The following is a 15,365-nucleotide window of genomic DNA, read 5'->3' as shown; positions in this document are numbered from 1 at the left end:
ATGGAAGAGTAAGAAGCACCTGGTAGGCAGACTCTCTACCACTGAGTCACATCCTCAGGCCTTACGGGAGTTTTTGAGCAAGGGAGAAATAAGGGTCAAGAAGTTGGTAACTGGTTCTGGCAGTGGATTGCGATGAAAGGTCAGCTGCCATGTGGACTCTGGTCAGAGACTCACTCGCCTTGGGTGTTCTGAGGGGACTGTCTGTGTTTAATGTGTCTTTGCAAAAAGATTCTGGAAGGCCACTGTAAAGTACCTTCCCTATACAACACCTGAGAGGCAAGCCACCCCTTAGAGCTGGAAAGCAGTTGGGCGGTTACCCAAGTCAGAAAGGCTTGTTGGGGTCCCAAAGCCAGCACCTTCCAACTGTGGCTTCTGTCCCATAGCAGGGAGCTGGAGGAGGCCCAAAGAAAGCCAAGAATTGCTTTGAAGGAGACTTGAACTTTGGAGCAAGATGTTTCTTTCTGGCTCTTGATCTCTAGAGACAAATAGAGCTGCCCTGGAGGCCACAGGGCTTATAGTGACACCGCCCTAAATTGCTAGGTGGAGAAACCGAGATTTTCCAATTGAGGATAGAAGAAGCCTTAACTGACCAGGGAAGGTTATAGGTGAATCAAGTAGAACCAAAAGAAGTGGATCAAAGCAGGAGTTGGATATAGGAGAGCAGAGCCATAGAGACTCAGACTCCATAGGAAAGGCCCAGGTTTATTTAGATCAGTAGTTCCCAGCCCTTAGCTTGCTTCAGGACCACCTGGAAAGATAGTTTACAGATCCCTGAGCCCTTTCCCCAGAAGTTCTGGCTTAGTAGATCTAGGGTAGGCCTGAAGATTTAAGTTTTTAGAAAGATCCTAGAGAAGCTGATGCTACTACCTTGGGGATCACACTAGGGGAGTGGTTTTCAACTAGAGGTTGTAGTATCTGGACACAGTTTTGGTTGACACTTTCGGGATGGGAGATTTGAGGATGGGACCGATGCTCCTGGTGTCCAGTGGGTAGAGGCCAAGGATGCTTCTTATTATCCCGCAGGTCACAGCTTGGCCCTGAGAACAGACCTGTCCTGCCGAAAGTGTCAGTGTAGAGGTGGAGTGTGGTTACAGTGTTTTGGAGAAGTGCAGCTGTAGCCTAGAGCGGAGGTGGGAGGCAGTGTACCTGAAGATGAGGACTGAGCACATCCTGATCGGGTAGAGAGTCCCTCAGACCTGTGAAGTAAGGCCAACTAAAAAGCTAGGTCAGGACACACGTTTGATTGCCGCTGAGCATCCATTTCCACACCTCGAGGTGGGTGGACAGGACTATTGCAATTAGGGTCATGCGTTTGCAGTTGGTTAATTAATTTCTATGGATTGTGAAATTTTTATTGTTCAGTTTTACTTAGCAGCACAGTAGAATTTCTCTCTGAACGTTTCTAACCATACCTTTTGGGGAGATGGATTTTCCATAGCTCTGGGTCATGGTGGGGCAGTGGTGTTCCTGTTGGCCAGGTGTGTTGGAGGTGGTAGTCTGGAGCGAGCCGGGAGCTTAGGGTTTGGGCAGCGGAAAATATCGCACGAGCAAGTAGATCTCTCCCCATCTGGGTGACTTCCTGATGCAGCCAGCACTGTGAACTGAGGATTGGATAGAGCCAGAAGCCAGAGGAAGCTCAGTGAGTCTTGAGTTAGCTGCTGTCTGAGAGCAGGTGCTTTTGGAGAGAGGCATTTCAGTGCAGAACAGTGCAGGGTGGCTGGTGAGAGTCAGACTTTGCAAGCGCCAGACTTGCCGTGCAGCTTCTCTGCCTCAGTGCCCTATCTAAAACAGGGGTAATCATTGTGTCTACTGGTGAATTGTTCATTAAGCACATCAATATATTGCCTTAGAAAAGTGCCTGGCACTTAGTAAGGACAGCAGAAACGTTAGCCACGTTGTCCTGTGTAGGGAGGGATTTTAATGAAACATTTCAACCTAATGATTAGGAAGAATTGGTAATTTGAAAGCATCTAATGTGATTCCCAGGTTTCAGTCTGATGTACTGAGTGATATTGGAGTGTGAAGAAAAATTGAGTTTGGTTTCAAATACTTTGACTTTTTTTTTTTGAAGACAGGGTCTCACTGTGTAGCCCAGGCTGGCCTTAAGCTCATGGTGATCCTCCTGAGTGCTGGGATTACAGGTGTGTGCCACCACACCAGACCAGTTTCGGGTATTTTGAATTTGAGATTATTGACCATACTGTTATTAGTGCTTCACAGTTAGTTGGAAATATAGGGCTTAAGATAGTGGGCTGGAATTACAGATTTGAGTATCAGTAATCAAAGATGAGATTGAAAGGGAGAAATTTTCAGAGAGAAGATGTAACTTATTTTATACTCAGCATTTTATTGTGTTACATTGTACATTTCTGTGTTTTGAAATTGTTTCATGTTTTGGTTGTTTGAGACAGAGTCTTGCTATGTAGCTCAGGCTGGCCTCACATTTGCAGCGATCCTCCTGCCTCAGCCTCCTGCATGCCAGGATTATAGGAGTGCACCACCATTCCCAGCTTTCAGTGTTTTACACATGTACTTATTTTATCCTCATATGAACTCTTTAAGCCAGTATACCCATTTTGAAACTGAATAGTCAATTGATAAGATTTAATGACTTGTTTGAAATTTTATAGTAGATAAGTAGATTAACTGGGGTTAGGATCCATCTATATCTAGTCAATGGAAAACTACAAATAAAGACTTTTATTTTTAGAAATTTATTTTTTTATTAGTATATGTTTACATTGCTTTTTGGGGTGGGGGGTACCAGGGATTGAACTCGGGTTCTTATGCTTTCGAGGCAGGCGGCGGAACCACTGAGCTACATCCCCAGTCCCATACATTGCTTTTTTAAAGAGCAGTTTTAGATTCACATTCATAGCCTTTCTTGTTACATGCATTGCCCACTAGAGTGGTACATTGGTTACCACTGAGGAAATGCGTTGGCAGGTCCTTGTCATTCAAAGTCTGTGGTTACATTAGAGCCCACTCTTGGTGTTGCACATTCTCTAGTTTTGTACAAATGTATAGACATGTATTGCATCCACCAGTAGAATAGCATGCAGAGCATTTTCATTGTCCTACTCCAGTGGACGTTTATTGTTTGTTTATTGTGGACTGGGCACAGGGCTAGTGTTAGAGAAGAATGGAAGTTGCCCTTGTCCTCAGTAGTAGTAGAGTCTAATCTGTGTGTCTTCAAAGCCCAAGCCATTTGGACTGTGGCTGGCTACTTCCAGGAAGTTGGATAGAAGGAAAAAAAAGTGATCAGAGTGTGAGGAGAAAAAGGTATTTATTCTTCATTTATCTATTCGTTGCATGAGAATTTGTGTGTGTTAACATATTCCAGATTTAAACAGTTGTTTGTATGGTAACCCTGTGTAATGCTTGTGCTTTGCCAGAGGTAGTGGTAAGCTTTTCCTTGTGTGGTTTCTGGGAGGTATGGAAAGGAAGATGTGATTTTCTTCCTTGTATGGAAGATAGTCCAAGATACCAAGCAATTCACCCATGGTTATTAAGGCAAACAAGGTTATCATTAGTGATCCAGTGTCAGGTAGGTTTGTTGATCCATCTCATGAGCGTTAAAGAACCAGCATTCTTTTTAGCTTTCTTGGAAAAAGAAGGTTGAATGTTGAGAGAGGTGTGGGTGGAATTGAATAACAGGCTTCAAGAGTGTGAAGGGTGTTTCTGAAGTCCCCGGTCTTCTGAAAACCCTCCAAGAGTCAGTGAACCGAAGTCACACCAGGATGGCAAGAAGTTAGCGCACAGAGTGAGAAAGTCGTGTTGTCGTCTTTTCTAGGATTTTTCAGAGTTGGAGGAGCTGTTAGATCTGGGGTCAGCTCCACTCAGAGTCTGAAGGATGAGAATGTGTCAGCATCACACGTCTTCGTTGCAGTGCCACAGCTCTTCCTTTGCTCTGCCTCTTTCTGTCCTTTGCTATTCATGATCTCGAGTGTTTATTCATCACACTTCTCTGTTTGTAGTTCTGAGTTAGCAGCTGGCACACTGAGACCATTGGCCCCTCCAGTGCCTGCCCAAGCCCAGTAGCTTCTTGGCTACGACTGACAAGTGTGTGGTAAAGGCGTGGCTTGGATGTGTTCTACCTGAAAACAGGGACACGGACCCTCTATTCCAGCTGAAGCGTTCGAGCTAGAAGTGGATGGCCCCTGGCTGCTGCACCCACACATATGCCAGTCCTTTCCTCTTGTTCTTCCCTATTTAGACATCCCAGGAATTTGTGGAGAAACTAACCAAGCGACTCAAAAGACACCCTGAGGAGACTGGAGGCTTTCAGGAGGCACCACTGGCCTATGATGCCATCTGGGCCCTGGCGTTGGCCTTGAACAAGACGTCTGGAGGAGGTGGCCGTTCAGGTGTGCGCCTGGAGGACTTCAACTACAACAACCAGACCATTACCGACCAGATCTACCGGGCGATGAATTCCTCATCCTTCGAGGGTGTCTCCGTGAGTTATAGCAACCTCCTTTTTATTACTGTGTCCTTAAATGAACAGAGGACTCCTCAGGCTCCTGTTAGAAATAGTGTTCTTTTTATCCTTGTTTTTGGTACTGGGGATCGAACTCGGGTCCTTGCCCTTGCGCAGCATGCAGCCAAACCATAGATCTAAATCCCCGGCCCTTTTTTTTTGAGACAGGGTCTTGCTATGCAGCCGAGGCTGGCCTTGAACTCACAGCAATCCTCTTACCTCAGCCTCTCAAGTGCTGGGATTACATGCATGTGCCTCCATGTCCCGCTCTTTCTCAGTTACCTCTCTGCAAAAATCATTCTCCAGGGGCCAGGGATTTAGCTCAGTGGTTCCTGCACCTGCCTTGGAAGTACAAGGTCCCGAGTTTGATCCCCGGGACCAAAAAAAAAAAAAAAAAATCATTCTCCTACTGGGAGAGGAGAGACCCTTAAATAGGAAAATTCTGCCAAGAGATTACAAGGAACAGCATGGTGTATTCTGTTTCTTTCTACCTTTTTCCTCACTTCTTCTTAAAAACGTCTAGGTACTTAGAGTCAGATGAGAATTGGAAGATTTTTAAAAGAGGAGTAACCTGGAAGTTCATCTCCTTACTCCTTTTAGAGTGAGAAAATTAGTGCCCAGTGGGGTTTGGTCACTTGCTCAGGGCACACAACTGGAGGCCAGGTCTCATACCTCTGTCTGGGGATCTTTCCCATTCAGTTCTCCTGGGTGAAGTTTCTTCTCAGAAGAATACTGTTCCTGAAATCTAGGGTGTGGGCATCCGGGCCATGTCCCATATGCAGGCAAATGCCCTAAATAGCATTCATTCAGAAGCTCAGTCACATCCAAACCGGGAGGGTTCAGCGTCCTCGGTGTTCTCTTTTCACTCCTGCTTTTATCCCCTCTGCCTTCCTCCACGTTTGTCCCTCTCAGGGCCATGTGGTGTTTGATGCAAGTGGCTCCCGGATGGCTTGGACACTTATTGAGCAGTTACAGGGTAAGCAGGGAAGTGGGGGTCCCCACACGTAAGGAGACATCTCCAGGTTGCCTGCTGTTTCCCTCTTCTGCCCTTTTCTTTTTAACTGTGCTCAAACAAACTTTTAAATAATACTAATAAAAAGCTTAGGTATGAGCAGGTTACTCACCGTGGTTGTGTTCTTTAAAGGGGGCCTGAGAATTAGAAACAAGTTTTCTTTTCTTGGTGGCTTCTATTTTAGTTTCAGAAATTTTCCTCAGAAGCCAGGCTGAAGGGTTAAAGAGCTGTCATTGCATTCTCAGAGATGCAAGAAGCTGGGAATGGTAGCGCATGCCTCTGATCCCAGCAGTCTAGGAGGCAGGAATATCCCAAGTTCGAGCCTAACCCAGGTAATTTAGCAGCTTAGTGAGACTATCTCAACGCACATACATAAAGGACTCAGGATGTAGCCCAGTGCAAAGGCCCTGAGTTCAATTCTCAGTATTCCCCCCTTGCCCGCCCCCCCAAAAAAGATGCAAAGAAATCTAACTAGGAGACCTGCTATTTTTTAAGGGAATCTATTGAATTTCCTTGTGGTATGCACTATAATCCCTAATTTTTTTTTTTTTTTTTTTTTTTGAGAGGGTCTTGGTACTGTATGTAGCCCAGGCTAGCTTTGATTTTTGGGGTGATCCTCCTGCCTCAGCCTCCCAAGTGCTGGGATTACAGGTGTGTACCACCACATCCAGCCTATAATTCCTAATTTATCTATAGTTTCACTTTTCTAGACTGTACTTTCTTTTTGTTTTGGTACGGGGGATCAAACTCAGGACCTTGTGCTTGTGAGGCAGGTGTGGTGTCACTGACCTACATCCCCAGCCCTAGATTGTACTTTCTTATAAATTAGCACATTTATGTATTTGCAAAATTTCTGTGAATTTACATTTCAACTCATCCCCACTGTCAGCCTCATATAGCATGACTGAAAGACCCATTTCTTGCCCTCCTGTGAAACATTTCTTTTTTCCTGTTTTCCCACCTCCCACAGTCCTTTCAGCTCTTCTTTGTATCTCACATAAAAGGGAATGGACTTCAGCCATAGCAAAAAGGGTCTGAATTGGCTTTTGAAAGAAAAGCTATGTCAACTGGGACAGTCTTAGCACAGAAATCTTAGAGTGACTGAATTTTTAGTGGCTCTTTAAGAGGCAGATGTAACTTATCCAAGGAATTAGAACCCAAGCCAACAAGAGACAAATTTCTAAAATTAAGATGAAAGCCACTGGGAAAATGGATCCTGTGATTCTGTCCATCATGAGCGAAAGAATAAGCAGAAATATGTTGCAAGCTTTCTCAGCCAGCAGCAAAGTGAGAGACACCCTGGCAAGAGAGGCGCGAGCCAGCAGCGTATGTGGCAGACGTAATGTGGCTCCTTTCTCAAGGAAGATGTTAGCTACATAGGATGTTCCGATTCATTGCTGACATCCGGGGAGCCCCACATGTAAGGCTGCTGATCCAAGCAACCCCCAGGTCTCTTGCTAGCATCTCTCAGTTGGCCAGATGAGGGTGGTATCAGATGTGGCTGTGGGCATGAGGGTTCCTAGGGTGGCTGTTCAGCTACCCCTGGCCTCTCCTGTTGTCATCCACTCAGGTGGCAGCTACAAGAAGATCGGCTACTATGACAGCACCAAGGATGACCTTTCCTGGTCCAAAACAGATAAGTGGATTGGTAAGTTCTCCACTTACCTTTATTTGCAGCTTCTGTAGTGGAGGAAATGGCCATGCACTTGGTGAAGGCGGGGTGGGGTGTGCTGCAGGGAAGCTGTAGCGGAAGCTGGGTTGGGGCAGGATTGAGAGGCAAGGCTGGGGTAAGCTGGTGTATCTGGAGAGGGCGCAGATGGACAGTACACTGCTGGGGTCGCTGGGGGTGAGGCAGAGGGCGGGAAAGGGAAACTCCACTTGGCTTTCTGGATGTCCTGGTGCCTTGATACATCTAACCAACTACTTCAAGCCTAGAGCTACCTTTCTGTCTTTCTTGGTCAGGAAAATGGTTATTTAAATGATAGGAGAAGATGCAAAATAATATTGTAACCTTTACCATGTGCATTTTTTTTGTTTATTATGTGATATGCATTTATTTAGTTGGTTTTTCTCAGACAGGATCTTGGTATATGGTTCAGACTGGCCTTGAACTCTTGGTGATCCTGCTTCAGCCTCCTGAGGGCTGGGATTGCAGACATGTACCAACCACCACACCTGGTGCTATGTGCTTTTTTTTTCCTCCCCAGTACCGGGGATCGAACTCAGGGCTTTGGGCTTGCCAGGCAGGGGCGGCACCACTGAGCTACATTCCTGACCCTATGTGCTTTTTAAAGAGGGAAAGCAAGCAATTATTCTTGGTGTATGTGAAGGGCTAAATGTTTTATTTATTTAGCGGTCCTGGGAATCGAATTCAGGACCTTATGCTTATGAGGCAGGCACGGTGCCACTGAGCTAAATCCCTGGCCCAGGGCTATAGGATAAGTGGGAAAGACGTGCAGGTGGGCAGAGGCTCTGTGATAGAAGAAAGGCTCAGCAGCTGCAGGGTGTGCGGTAACAGCCACTGAAAGCAGCTGTCTGCCCTGACTGGTGAACCCAGCCGTTCCTGGCACTGCTGGAGTTTGCTTTTTATGTCTCTATTGGAATTTAGGACAGGGTTCTGCACTGCTATAAATACTGCATGACCTAAATTAGCTTTTTTTGTCTTTTTAAGCAAATTGAAATTAGGCTTTTTAGTGAACTCTGACAAATTTGAACTTCCTTTAATAATGACTATAAAACACATTTGGGACTATCATCCTATCATGGTTAAAATTTCAGATTAGTTTCTTTCTGTTTTGCCTGAGGTTAGGAGACCACACTAAATATATAGTGAGGCTTTTTTTGCTTTCTGATTCTGTAATTAATTGTCTTGTTTTGTTTTTGTTTGAGATAGGGTCTCGCTATGTAGCTCAGGCTGGCCTTGAACTTGTGGTGATCCTCCTGCCTCAGCCTCCTGAGGGCTGGGATTACAGGCTTGTGCCACCACACCTGGCTATAGTTCTTTGCAACTTTTTATTTGCAAAAGAGCTCATAAAGCTTATTTCTCAGATAGTCCCCTCTTTCCTCGCCCATTTTCCCTTTTTTTCGGTACCAGGGATCAAACTCGGGACCTTGTGGTTTCGAGGCAGGCACCGGAATCACTGAGCTAAATCCCCGGCCCCTCATCTTCTCATCTTATTTCCCGTTGCTTCCTGAGGGCCCCAGTGTCAGTCAGGGCTGCCTGTTGCCAGCCAAAGAGTGAGCGTCCACCAGCAGCCTTGTCCGTTGCCCTTTTTCCTATCCACCCGCACTTCTCTGTCTTCTTTTCTCTCCTCCTCACTCTGTGCCCTGTGCTGTGCAGGAGGGACCCCCCCGGCCGACCAGACCCTGGTCATCAAGACATTCCGCTTCCTGTCGCAGAAACTCTTCATCTCCGTCTCGGTTCTCTCCAGCTTGGGGATTGTTCTAGCTGTTGTCTGTCTGTCGTTTAACATCTACAACTCTCACGTCCGGTAAGTTTCTTTTTGGGCGTGACCCTTCTCCCGTCTGCCTCTCCAGGGTAGTGCTCATGCTCTTTGGAGGGAGAGAGAGTAAAACCTGTGTAACTCCCAGGGCTGCGTCACTGAGGGTTCTGTTGTGACCTACTGAGAATGTGAGGGCAGAAAGCAGTTGTAGCTCCCACCCCTGCTCCAAGGCAACCAACTGGAAAAAACCCCAAATAAAACAAAACGAAAGGCACTGGGGCCGGGTAACAGAGTCCTGAGCTCTGCATAAGGTGTGTTCCGGTGGGGTTCTGTGCTGGAGAAGCCTCCCGCTCCATCTCCGGCCCCGTGACCAAGCCGACTCTGTCAGGACCCTGCCACCCGCTTCAAGCCCATCTTCCTATAGTCCTGTGGCCCTTCAGTGGGGTCATGTCACTGCATGGCATTTAGAGAGCTGAGCTGTCCCTCTGCCATCCTCTCCACCTCTTCCCTAGTTACATCCAGAACTCACAGCCTAACCTGAACAATCTGACTGCTGTGGGCTGCTCACTGGCATTAGCTGCTGTCTTCCCCCTTGGGCTGGATGGCTACCACATCGGGAGGAACCAGTTCCCTTTTGTCTGCCAGGTGAGGAGGGGTGGGCAGACACCTCATGGAAAGTGGCTCTCACCCGTCAGGAGCACTTTCCATGATGTACGGCCCTCTACCTTCCCTTCTCATTTCTCCCTGACTCTTGTCCTTACTCTTTCCTCCAGAGACCACCCCCAGTTCTCTGTCTTTGTCCCTTCTTTCTGGGCCTCCAGATGTTTTCCATTCTGTAGTTCACTGTCCATTTCTGAGGTTGCCATGGCATGGCTTGCAGAGACGAGGAGGAGGGCCTGGAGCTGAAGGAAGAGCACTTACACAAAGAGCTCCTGGACAATGGTGGCTTGTCTGTGTTTGGGGGCTGAGGCAGGGCTGTGTGCTTCCCGTGGGAGCCTAGCTTGGATTTGGAAGGATGACGGGAGAAGCTAAGCTGACCCCAGAGAAATCTGGGGTGGGGGTAAGGGAGGGAGGAGCACTGTCACACAGGAGGAGGCCTCCTGGATTGTGGGTATCCAGAAGGTTGTGGGCAGTGTCTGGCTTTAGCAGTGGTGCCTGAGCGGTTGCTGTGCTGTAGGCAACACGCACTCTTCCCCAACTCTGCCTGCCTGCACTCTCTCCTGTGACCGGTACCTGGCTCGATCGTGTACTATGCACATGGCATTTGCACACACAGGTGCGTACAGTTCATTGGGAACTATCTGTTCCCAGTGAGATCAGAGTGCAGCTCTAGCAGCAGACAACTAGCTGCAGTGCGGTAGGAGGGTAACAGACTAGAGATGGGCAGAAAGTGCTGTGGGAGCAAAGAAGGGAAGCAGCTCACAGTGGGAGTGGGTGAGTGGCCGCCCAAAGGAAATGCACGTCAAAGGATGCTCAGGAATTTGCTAGCTGGGGAAATAGAGGAAAGATTACTCCAGAGTAGAGGGAACGTAATGTAGCTAGCAAAGCCCGGAAACTAGCCAAGACAGTTCAGCATGGTTGGAGTGTAGAGAGGAGCTGGGACAGTGCTCAGGTGCAACCCGCAGGCATTAGGGCGGGGTCGGGAGATTTCAGTGAGAGGACACTGGTTGTGTAGAAGGTGGGTGCTAGGGGCATTGCTGAAGGTGAGGAGGCCGTCTTCTACCCTGCCCTTGCCTTTGTGTACATTGTGTCCTCTACTGGCTGTGTCTTGCCTGCCTCGTCATCTGCTTCCTGCTCATGCTGCCTCCTACAACCCTGTCCATCCTCATCACAGCCCATTACTGCCCGCCCTGTTCTGCCTGTGCCTCTCTCCCCTTCCAGGCCCGCCTCTGGCTCCTGGGCCTGGGCTTTAGTCTGGGCTATGGCTCCATGTTCACCAAGATCTGGTGGGTCCACACAGTCTTCACAAAGAAGGAAGAGAAGAAGGAATGGAGGAAGGTGAGTGTTTACCATCCCTGGCCCCTGCTCCTAGGTTCCTTGGCTTTGAGCATTTTCCTCTGACCAGCCTGCTCTGAACATTTGCTCAGACTCTGGAGCCTTGGAAGCTGTATTCCACGGTGGGCCTGCTGGTGGGCCTGGATGTCCTTACTCTCGCCGTCTGGCAGATCGTGGACCCCTTGCACCGGACCATCGAGGTATTGCTTGAGAGGAGGTGCTGCTGTCAAGAGGCCAAGGAAGTTCACTGGCTATTGGAGCCCTCAAGGCTGCGTGTGGTCTTTAGTGGCAAAGCAGCTCGTTGAGATGGTGCTTGTGGCCTTCTGCCTGGTAGTGGCTCTTCCTGTCCCTCCTAGAAGGAGCCCTGTCAGAGCCTCTGGACTCATCAGAAGAATTGCAGTGGTGGGGATCAGGGAAGATGTACAGAATTTCAGGCATTAGGGAGAGTAGAGAACGAGCACTTCGAGTGAGTTCGGGGAAATGTTTCCAGGTCCAGAGGAGCAGAACTTGGCGTCAGTATTGATGATCTCTTAAGAAAGCTGGCAGGGTTGGGGTCAGATAGAGCTGGGAGGGCAGGCGGGGATGGAAGCCATCTTTCCTGTGGTCCTATTTCTTCTTTAGACTTTTGCCAAGGAAGAGCCAAAGGAAGACATTGATGTCTCTATTCTGCCCCAGCTGGAGCACTGCAGCTCCAAGAAGATGAATACGTGGCTTGGTGTGTGGGATGTGGGGCCAGGAGGGAAGGAGGCGTGGGAGAGAACTGGGGTCTGGAAGGAGAAGTGCCTTCGAGAGAGATCCAGGAGAGCTTGTGAGCCCAGTTTGAATGTCCCTGCTGTTCTCTGAGAATAGAGGAGGGTTGGTCTTTTGGGGCTCCCTGTCAGCTTATTAACATTGCTCTGATCTACAACTTCAAACAGCAACCGCACTTTCAGCCCGATAGTCCATCTTCCTCCCTGGAGGGGAAGAGCTGAGACATTGTGTGTTGTCTGCCCTGGCCCATTATCTGTGCTCAGCTGGCCCTTGCCTAACTGACAGCTGCCCGATGACCACCACCTTCCTGTATGACTCAGGATTCCTCATCCCAGGAGGAGGGATAAAGTCTAGTGACAAAGCAACTTGTTGAGATAGTGCTTCTGGCCTTTGGATGTAGGCCAGGGTTGGTCACAGGGAGCAGTGTACTAGGTCAGAGGAGCTGGGTTGGAGAAGAAGGCTCCCTTCCTGTTGTGGAGCTACAGGAGGAGTGGTAGGTGAAAGGCAGAGAGAGAGGATGAGGACTGAGAGAAGTGTGGAAGGCCTGGATGCCCAAGTGACCCTTTGCTGCCTCTCTAGGTATTTTCTATGGGTATAAGGGCCTGCTGCTGCTGCTGGGAATCTTTCTTGCTTATGAGACCAAAAGTGTATCCACTGAGAAGATCAACGACCACAGGGCTGTGGGCATGGCCATCTACAATGTGGCGGTGAGCTCCCCGGACTCCAGGCACGGACCCCATAGGCTGAACAGCGCCCCAGGTGTGGTGTGCTGGGAAGAGTCGCACTCTAGCTCTGGAATCAATGGCACGGAGGCCTTCAAAAGCCTGTTAATGTTTGATTTATTAAGCACTTTATACAATGTCCCACAGCATTCTAATCATTAATTTCATTGCAACTGCCTAGTGAAGTAGATGTTAGTAGCCCCATCTTGCGGGTGAGGAGACAAACAGAATTGTCAGATTGCTTGTTTGTGGCTCGTGGGATGAAATCTGAACAGCAGATATCCCCAGAGACTGCGCTTTTCTTCGAAGAGATTCTGGGAGTTCCTGCCCTTCGGGACAGTTTGGCCTCGAGCGGAGAACTGGCTTAGGCTGGTGTATTTGGGATTTCTCTCAGTCCAGAGTGGAGGATGGTTGTGCTGGCGGCAGGTTCCCCAGCACCCTGTGCTTGTAGCCTCTGTCCGTCACAGGGAGGGAAACCCTGGGCTCCACCTCAGGCCGTGGATCTGTCTGCGCACATGCTCTGTCCTCAGGTCCTGTGCCTCATTACCGCCCCTGTCACCATGATCCTGAGCAGCCAGCAGGACGCAGCCTTTGCCTTTGCCGCCCTCGCCATCGTCTTCTCCTCCTACATCACTCTGGTTGTGCTGTTTGTGCCCAAGGTAATTTTCTGGCCTTTCACCCACCTGCCCGCCCTCCCTGGTGCCCTATCCTTTCTCTCCAGGACACTTGTCTGTTGCCCTTCACTGCACCTTGCTTCCACTCCTACCTTGGCTTCAGCCCCTGCTCTGCTGCCCCTGCCTACATGCTTGTCCCCAGATGCGCAGGCTGATCACCCGAGGTGAGTGGCAGTCGGAGGCCCAGGACACCATGAAGACAGGGTCGTCGACCAACAACAACGAGGAGGAGAAGGCCCGGCTCTTGGAGAAGGAGAACCGCGAACTGGAAAAGGTTGTTGCTGAGGTGTGTGGCAGGGGCAGGGCCCAAGAGACCTGTGCTGTTCCTGGGTGGGTTCCTGGGTGGGTTCCTGGGTGAGTCGAGCCGAAAATAGAAGGCCCGGGATTTGTGATTTGTGAAGGGAGGGCCTCAGAAAAAGCCTGCAAAGGAGTTCGTGCAGTGGGACAGGGCAGAGCGAGATTCTGCCTTAGGTAAGATCTAGTTTGGCCTGATCAGATGGAGGCAGCTCTGCAGTGGGAATTGAACTGTTGGTTCAGTGCTCCGAAAGCAGGAGGGTGGGCATTGGCAGCGGGCAGCAATTAGGAGGCTGCTGTGAGCCATTAATAGGCAGCATTCACAGCAGCCTGATGCCAAGGGCACGCACAGGGGAGGGGCGGGGCAGCGCCCGCGCGTCTGTGCCGCCCCGCGTGGCTGTTACGGGCAGAGCAGTGTCGGGGATGGGGAAGTCCTGGGTGGTCGACACAAACCTTGTTGTGATTTATTGGAGCCTCTGCACTGACTCCTTTCTCCTTCATTTTCTCTTTTTCTTTAACCCTTTTTCTCACTTCTCTGACTTCTTTGGCGCCCCCTTATGTTCTGTGACTTTCTTGGTTCTTTTGTGGCTTCTTCCTCTTGGCTGCTATTAACTCACCCCCTTCTGCGCGTCCCTCTCCCCCCACCCCCTCAACCTCCCCTCTGCCCTCCCAACTGTGTTTCTTCCTCCAGAAAGAGGAGCGGGTCTCCGAGCTGCGCCACCAGCTCCAGTCTCGGCAGCAGCTTCGCTCCCGGCGCCACCCCCCGACGCCCCCAGACCCTTCTGGAGGCCCAGCCAGGGGCCCCCCCGAGCCCCCCGACCGGCTTAGCTGTGATGGGAGTCGAGTCCATTTGCTCTACAAGTGAGGGGCACCAGGAAGCAGCCGTAGGGGTGGGAGGGTGGGAGGGCGGGAGGCTGGAGGAAGCAGGCGTCTCCGTCCGCAGTCAGGGGAACGCGCTGCCCGACCAGGCCTTAAACACCTGTGCCTCTGGAGTCCTGGGGTTATTTGGGTCTCCGGAACGCTGAGAAATAGGCCTTTTCCTGTCCTCTTCATTCATGTGATCTTGTGTCGTCACTTCAGAACTCAGTCGTGTTTCATGAAAAGCCCCTCGCGGGACTCCTTGGCAGCCGGGCCATTTCTCTGCCTCCACAGCGCACTGCTGTCTTCTTACCGGCAGCCTCTGGTCTCTCGGCCTCCTGTCAGCAGGGGTCTCCACACAAGTGCGCTTCCCACCCCAGTGGGGCCTCTGTTTCTCTCGCCCTCATAACCTCCTCCCCTCCACTTTCCCTCCTCACATTTCTTTCCTCTGAGGGCTCACTCTTCTCACCAAGGCCGCTGTGAGTGAGCTCCTGCTTCCCAGCACACATTTATCCCCTCTCCTGCTTGTGCCCACGGGGCATGCTGCTGTGCACGCTTGCTCTTCCCTTGAGCCTTCTCACCTGTGGTTCCATGTGCTTCCTGTGGACCCTGCACTAGCTCTGCATGCCCCTCGTGGGCACAGGTCTGCCCTTGTGTGTGGGTCATGAGCTGTGTCTTCCTACCACACACATCCACATTTGCCTGCTTTCTTCTTCTCACCTAAAGATCGCTGTGTTCTCTCAACAGAACTATGTGCATTGTCACGCACTTTGCCCTAATTCTCTTTGCTGGGGCACCCACACTCCTCCCTCCTACACTCAGTGCCTGCTCAGGTGTTTCTGGTCTGTGCTTTGCACTCATCCTGTCACCCGCAGTCTACACTCAACACTCATCTTCCCCCAGGACTGCTCCCTTTCACTGTGTGTAAGTTTGGGGACCAAGGGTAAAGGAACGGGCAGGTTGGGAGAGCTGCTTCCAGTGGATAGATGATGAGAATCCTGACCAAAGGGAGGCACTTCAGGCCATTGGAATGAACAGATGGACTGATGGGGCAATGGGTGGTGTCCCTTTCACATTGGTGTCTCTTGGGGCAGGATCTCCCTGAATCTCAATAAACCAGTGGACAGTGTGACTCAG

General features: G+C 50.0%; 1 protein-coding gene across 9 annotated transcripts in view; it reads left to right on the top strand.

The window, feature by feature from the left end:
* The window catches only part of Gabbr1 (gamma-aminobutyric acid type B receptor subunit 1), a 27,484-nt gene extending 12,119 nt beyond the window's left edge, over window positions 1–15,365 (top strand). For 5 of the 9 annotated variants that reach the window (XM_021260177.2, XM_021260174.2, XM_021260173.2 and 2 more), the window contains 12 exons: window positions 4,217–4,459; window positions 5,393–5,456; window positions 7,063–7,140; window positions 8,833–8,983; window positions 9,448–9,580; window positions 10,817–10,933; window positions 11,023–11,130; window positions 11,552–11,645; window positions 12,260–12,387; window positions 12,933–13,061; window positions 13,180–13,362; window positions 14,062–15,365. In XM_021260177.2, coding sequence (XP_021115836.1) covers window positions 4,217–4,459; window positions 5,393–5,456; window positions 7,063–7,140; window positions 8,833–8,983; window positions 9,448–9,580; window positions 10,817–10,933; window positions 11,023–11,130; window positions 11,552–11,645; window positions 12,260–12,387; window positions 12,933–13,061; window positions 13,180–13,362; window positions 14,062–14,235 — 1,602 coding nt within the window. In that variant the 3' untranslated portion in view covers window positions 14,236–15,365. The remainder of the gene's footprint in view (window positions 1–4,216; window positions 4,460–5,392; window positions 5,457–7,062; window positions 7,141–8,832; window positions 8,984–9,447; window positions 9,581–10,816; window positions 10,934–11,022; window positions 11,131–11,551; window positions 11,646–12,259; window positions 12,388–12,932; window positions 13,062–13,179; window positions 13,363–14,061) is intronic. The other 4 variants (XM_087210381.1, XM_004847126.4, XM_087210380.1 and 1 more) reach the window with 1 other exon arrangement.

The sequence above is a fragment of the Heterocephalus glaber genome, unplaced genomic scaffold (assembly GCF_053883595.1).
Source record: "Heterocephalus glaber isolate CG9 unplaced genomic scaffold, H.glaber_assembly_v1.0 deba00001141, whole genome shotgun sequence".
Classification (NCBI taxonomy): domain Eukaryota; kingdom Metazoa; phylum Chordata; class Mammalia; order Rodentia; family Bathyergidae; genus Heterocephalus; species Heterocephalus glaber.
This window is presented reverse-complemented; position numbering and strand designations above follow the sequence as displayed.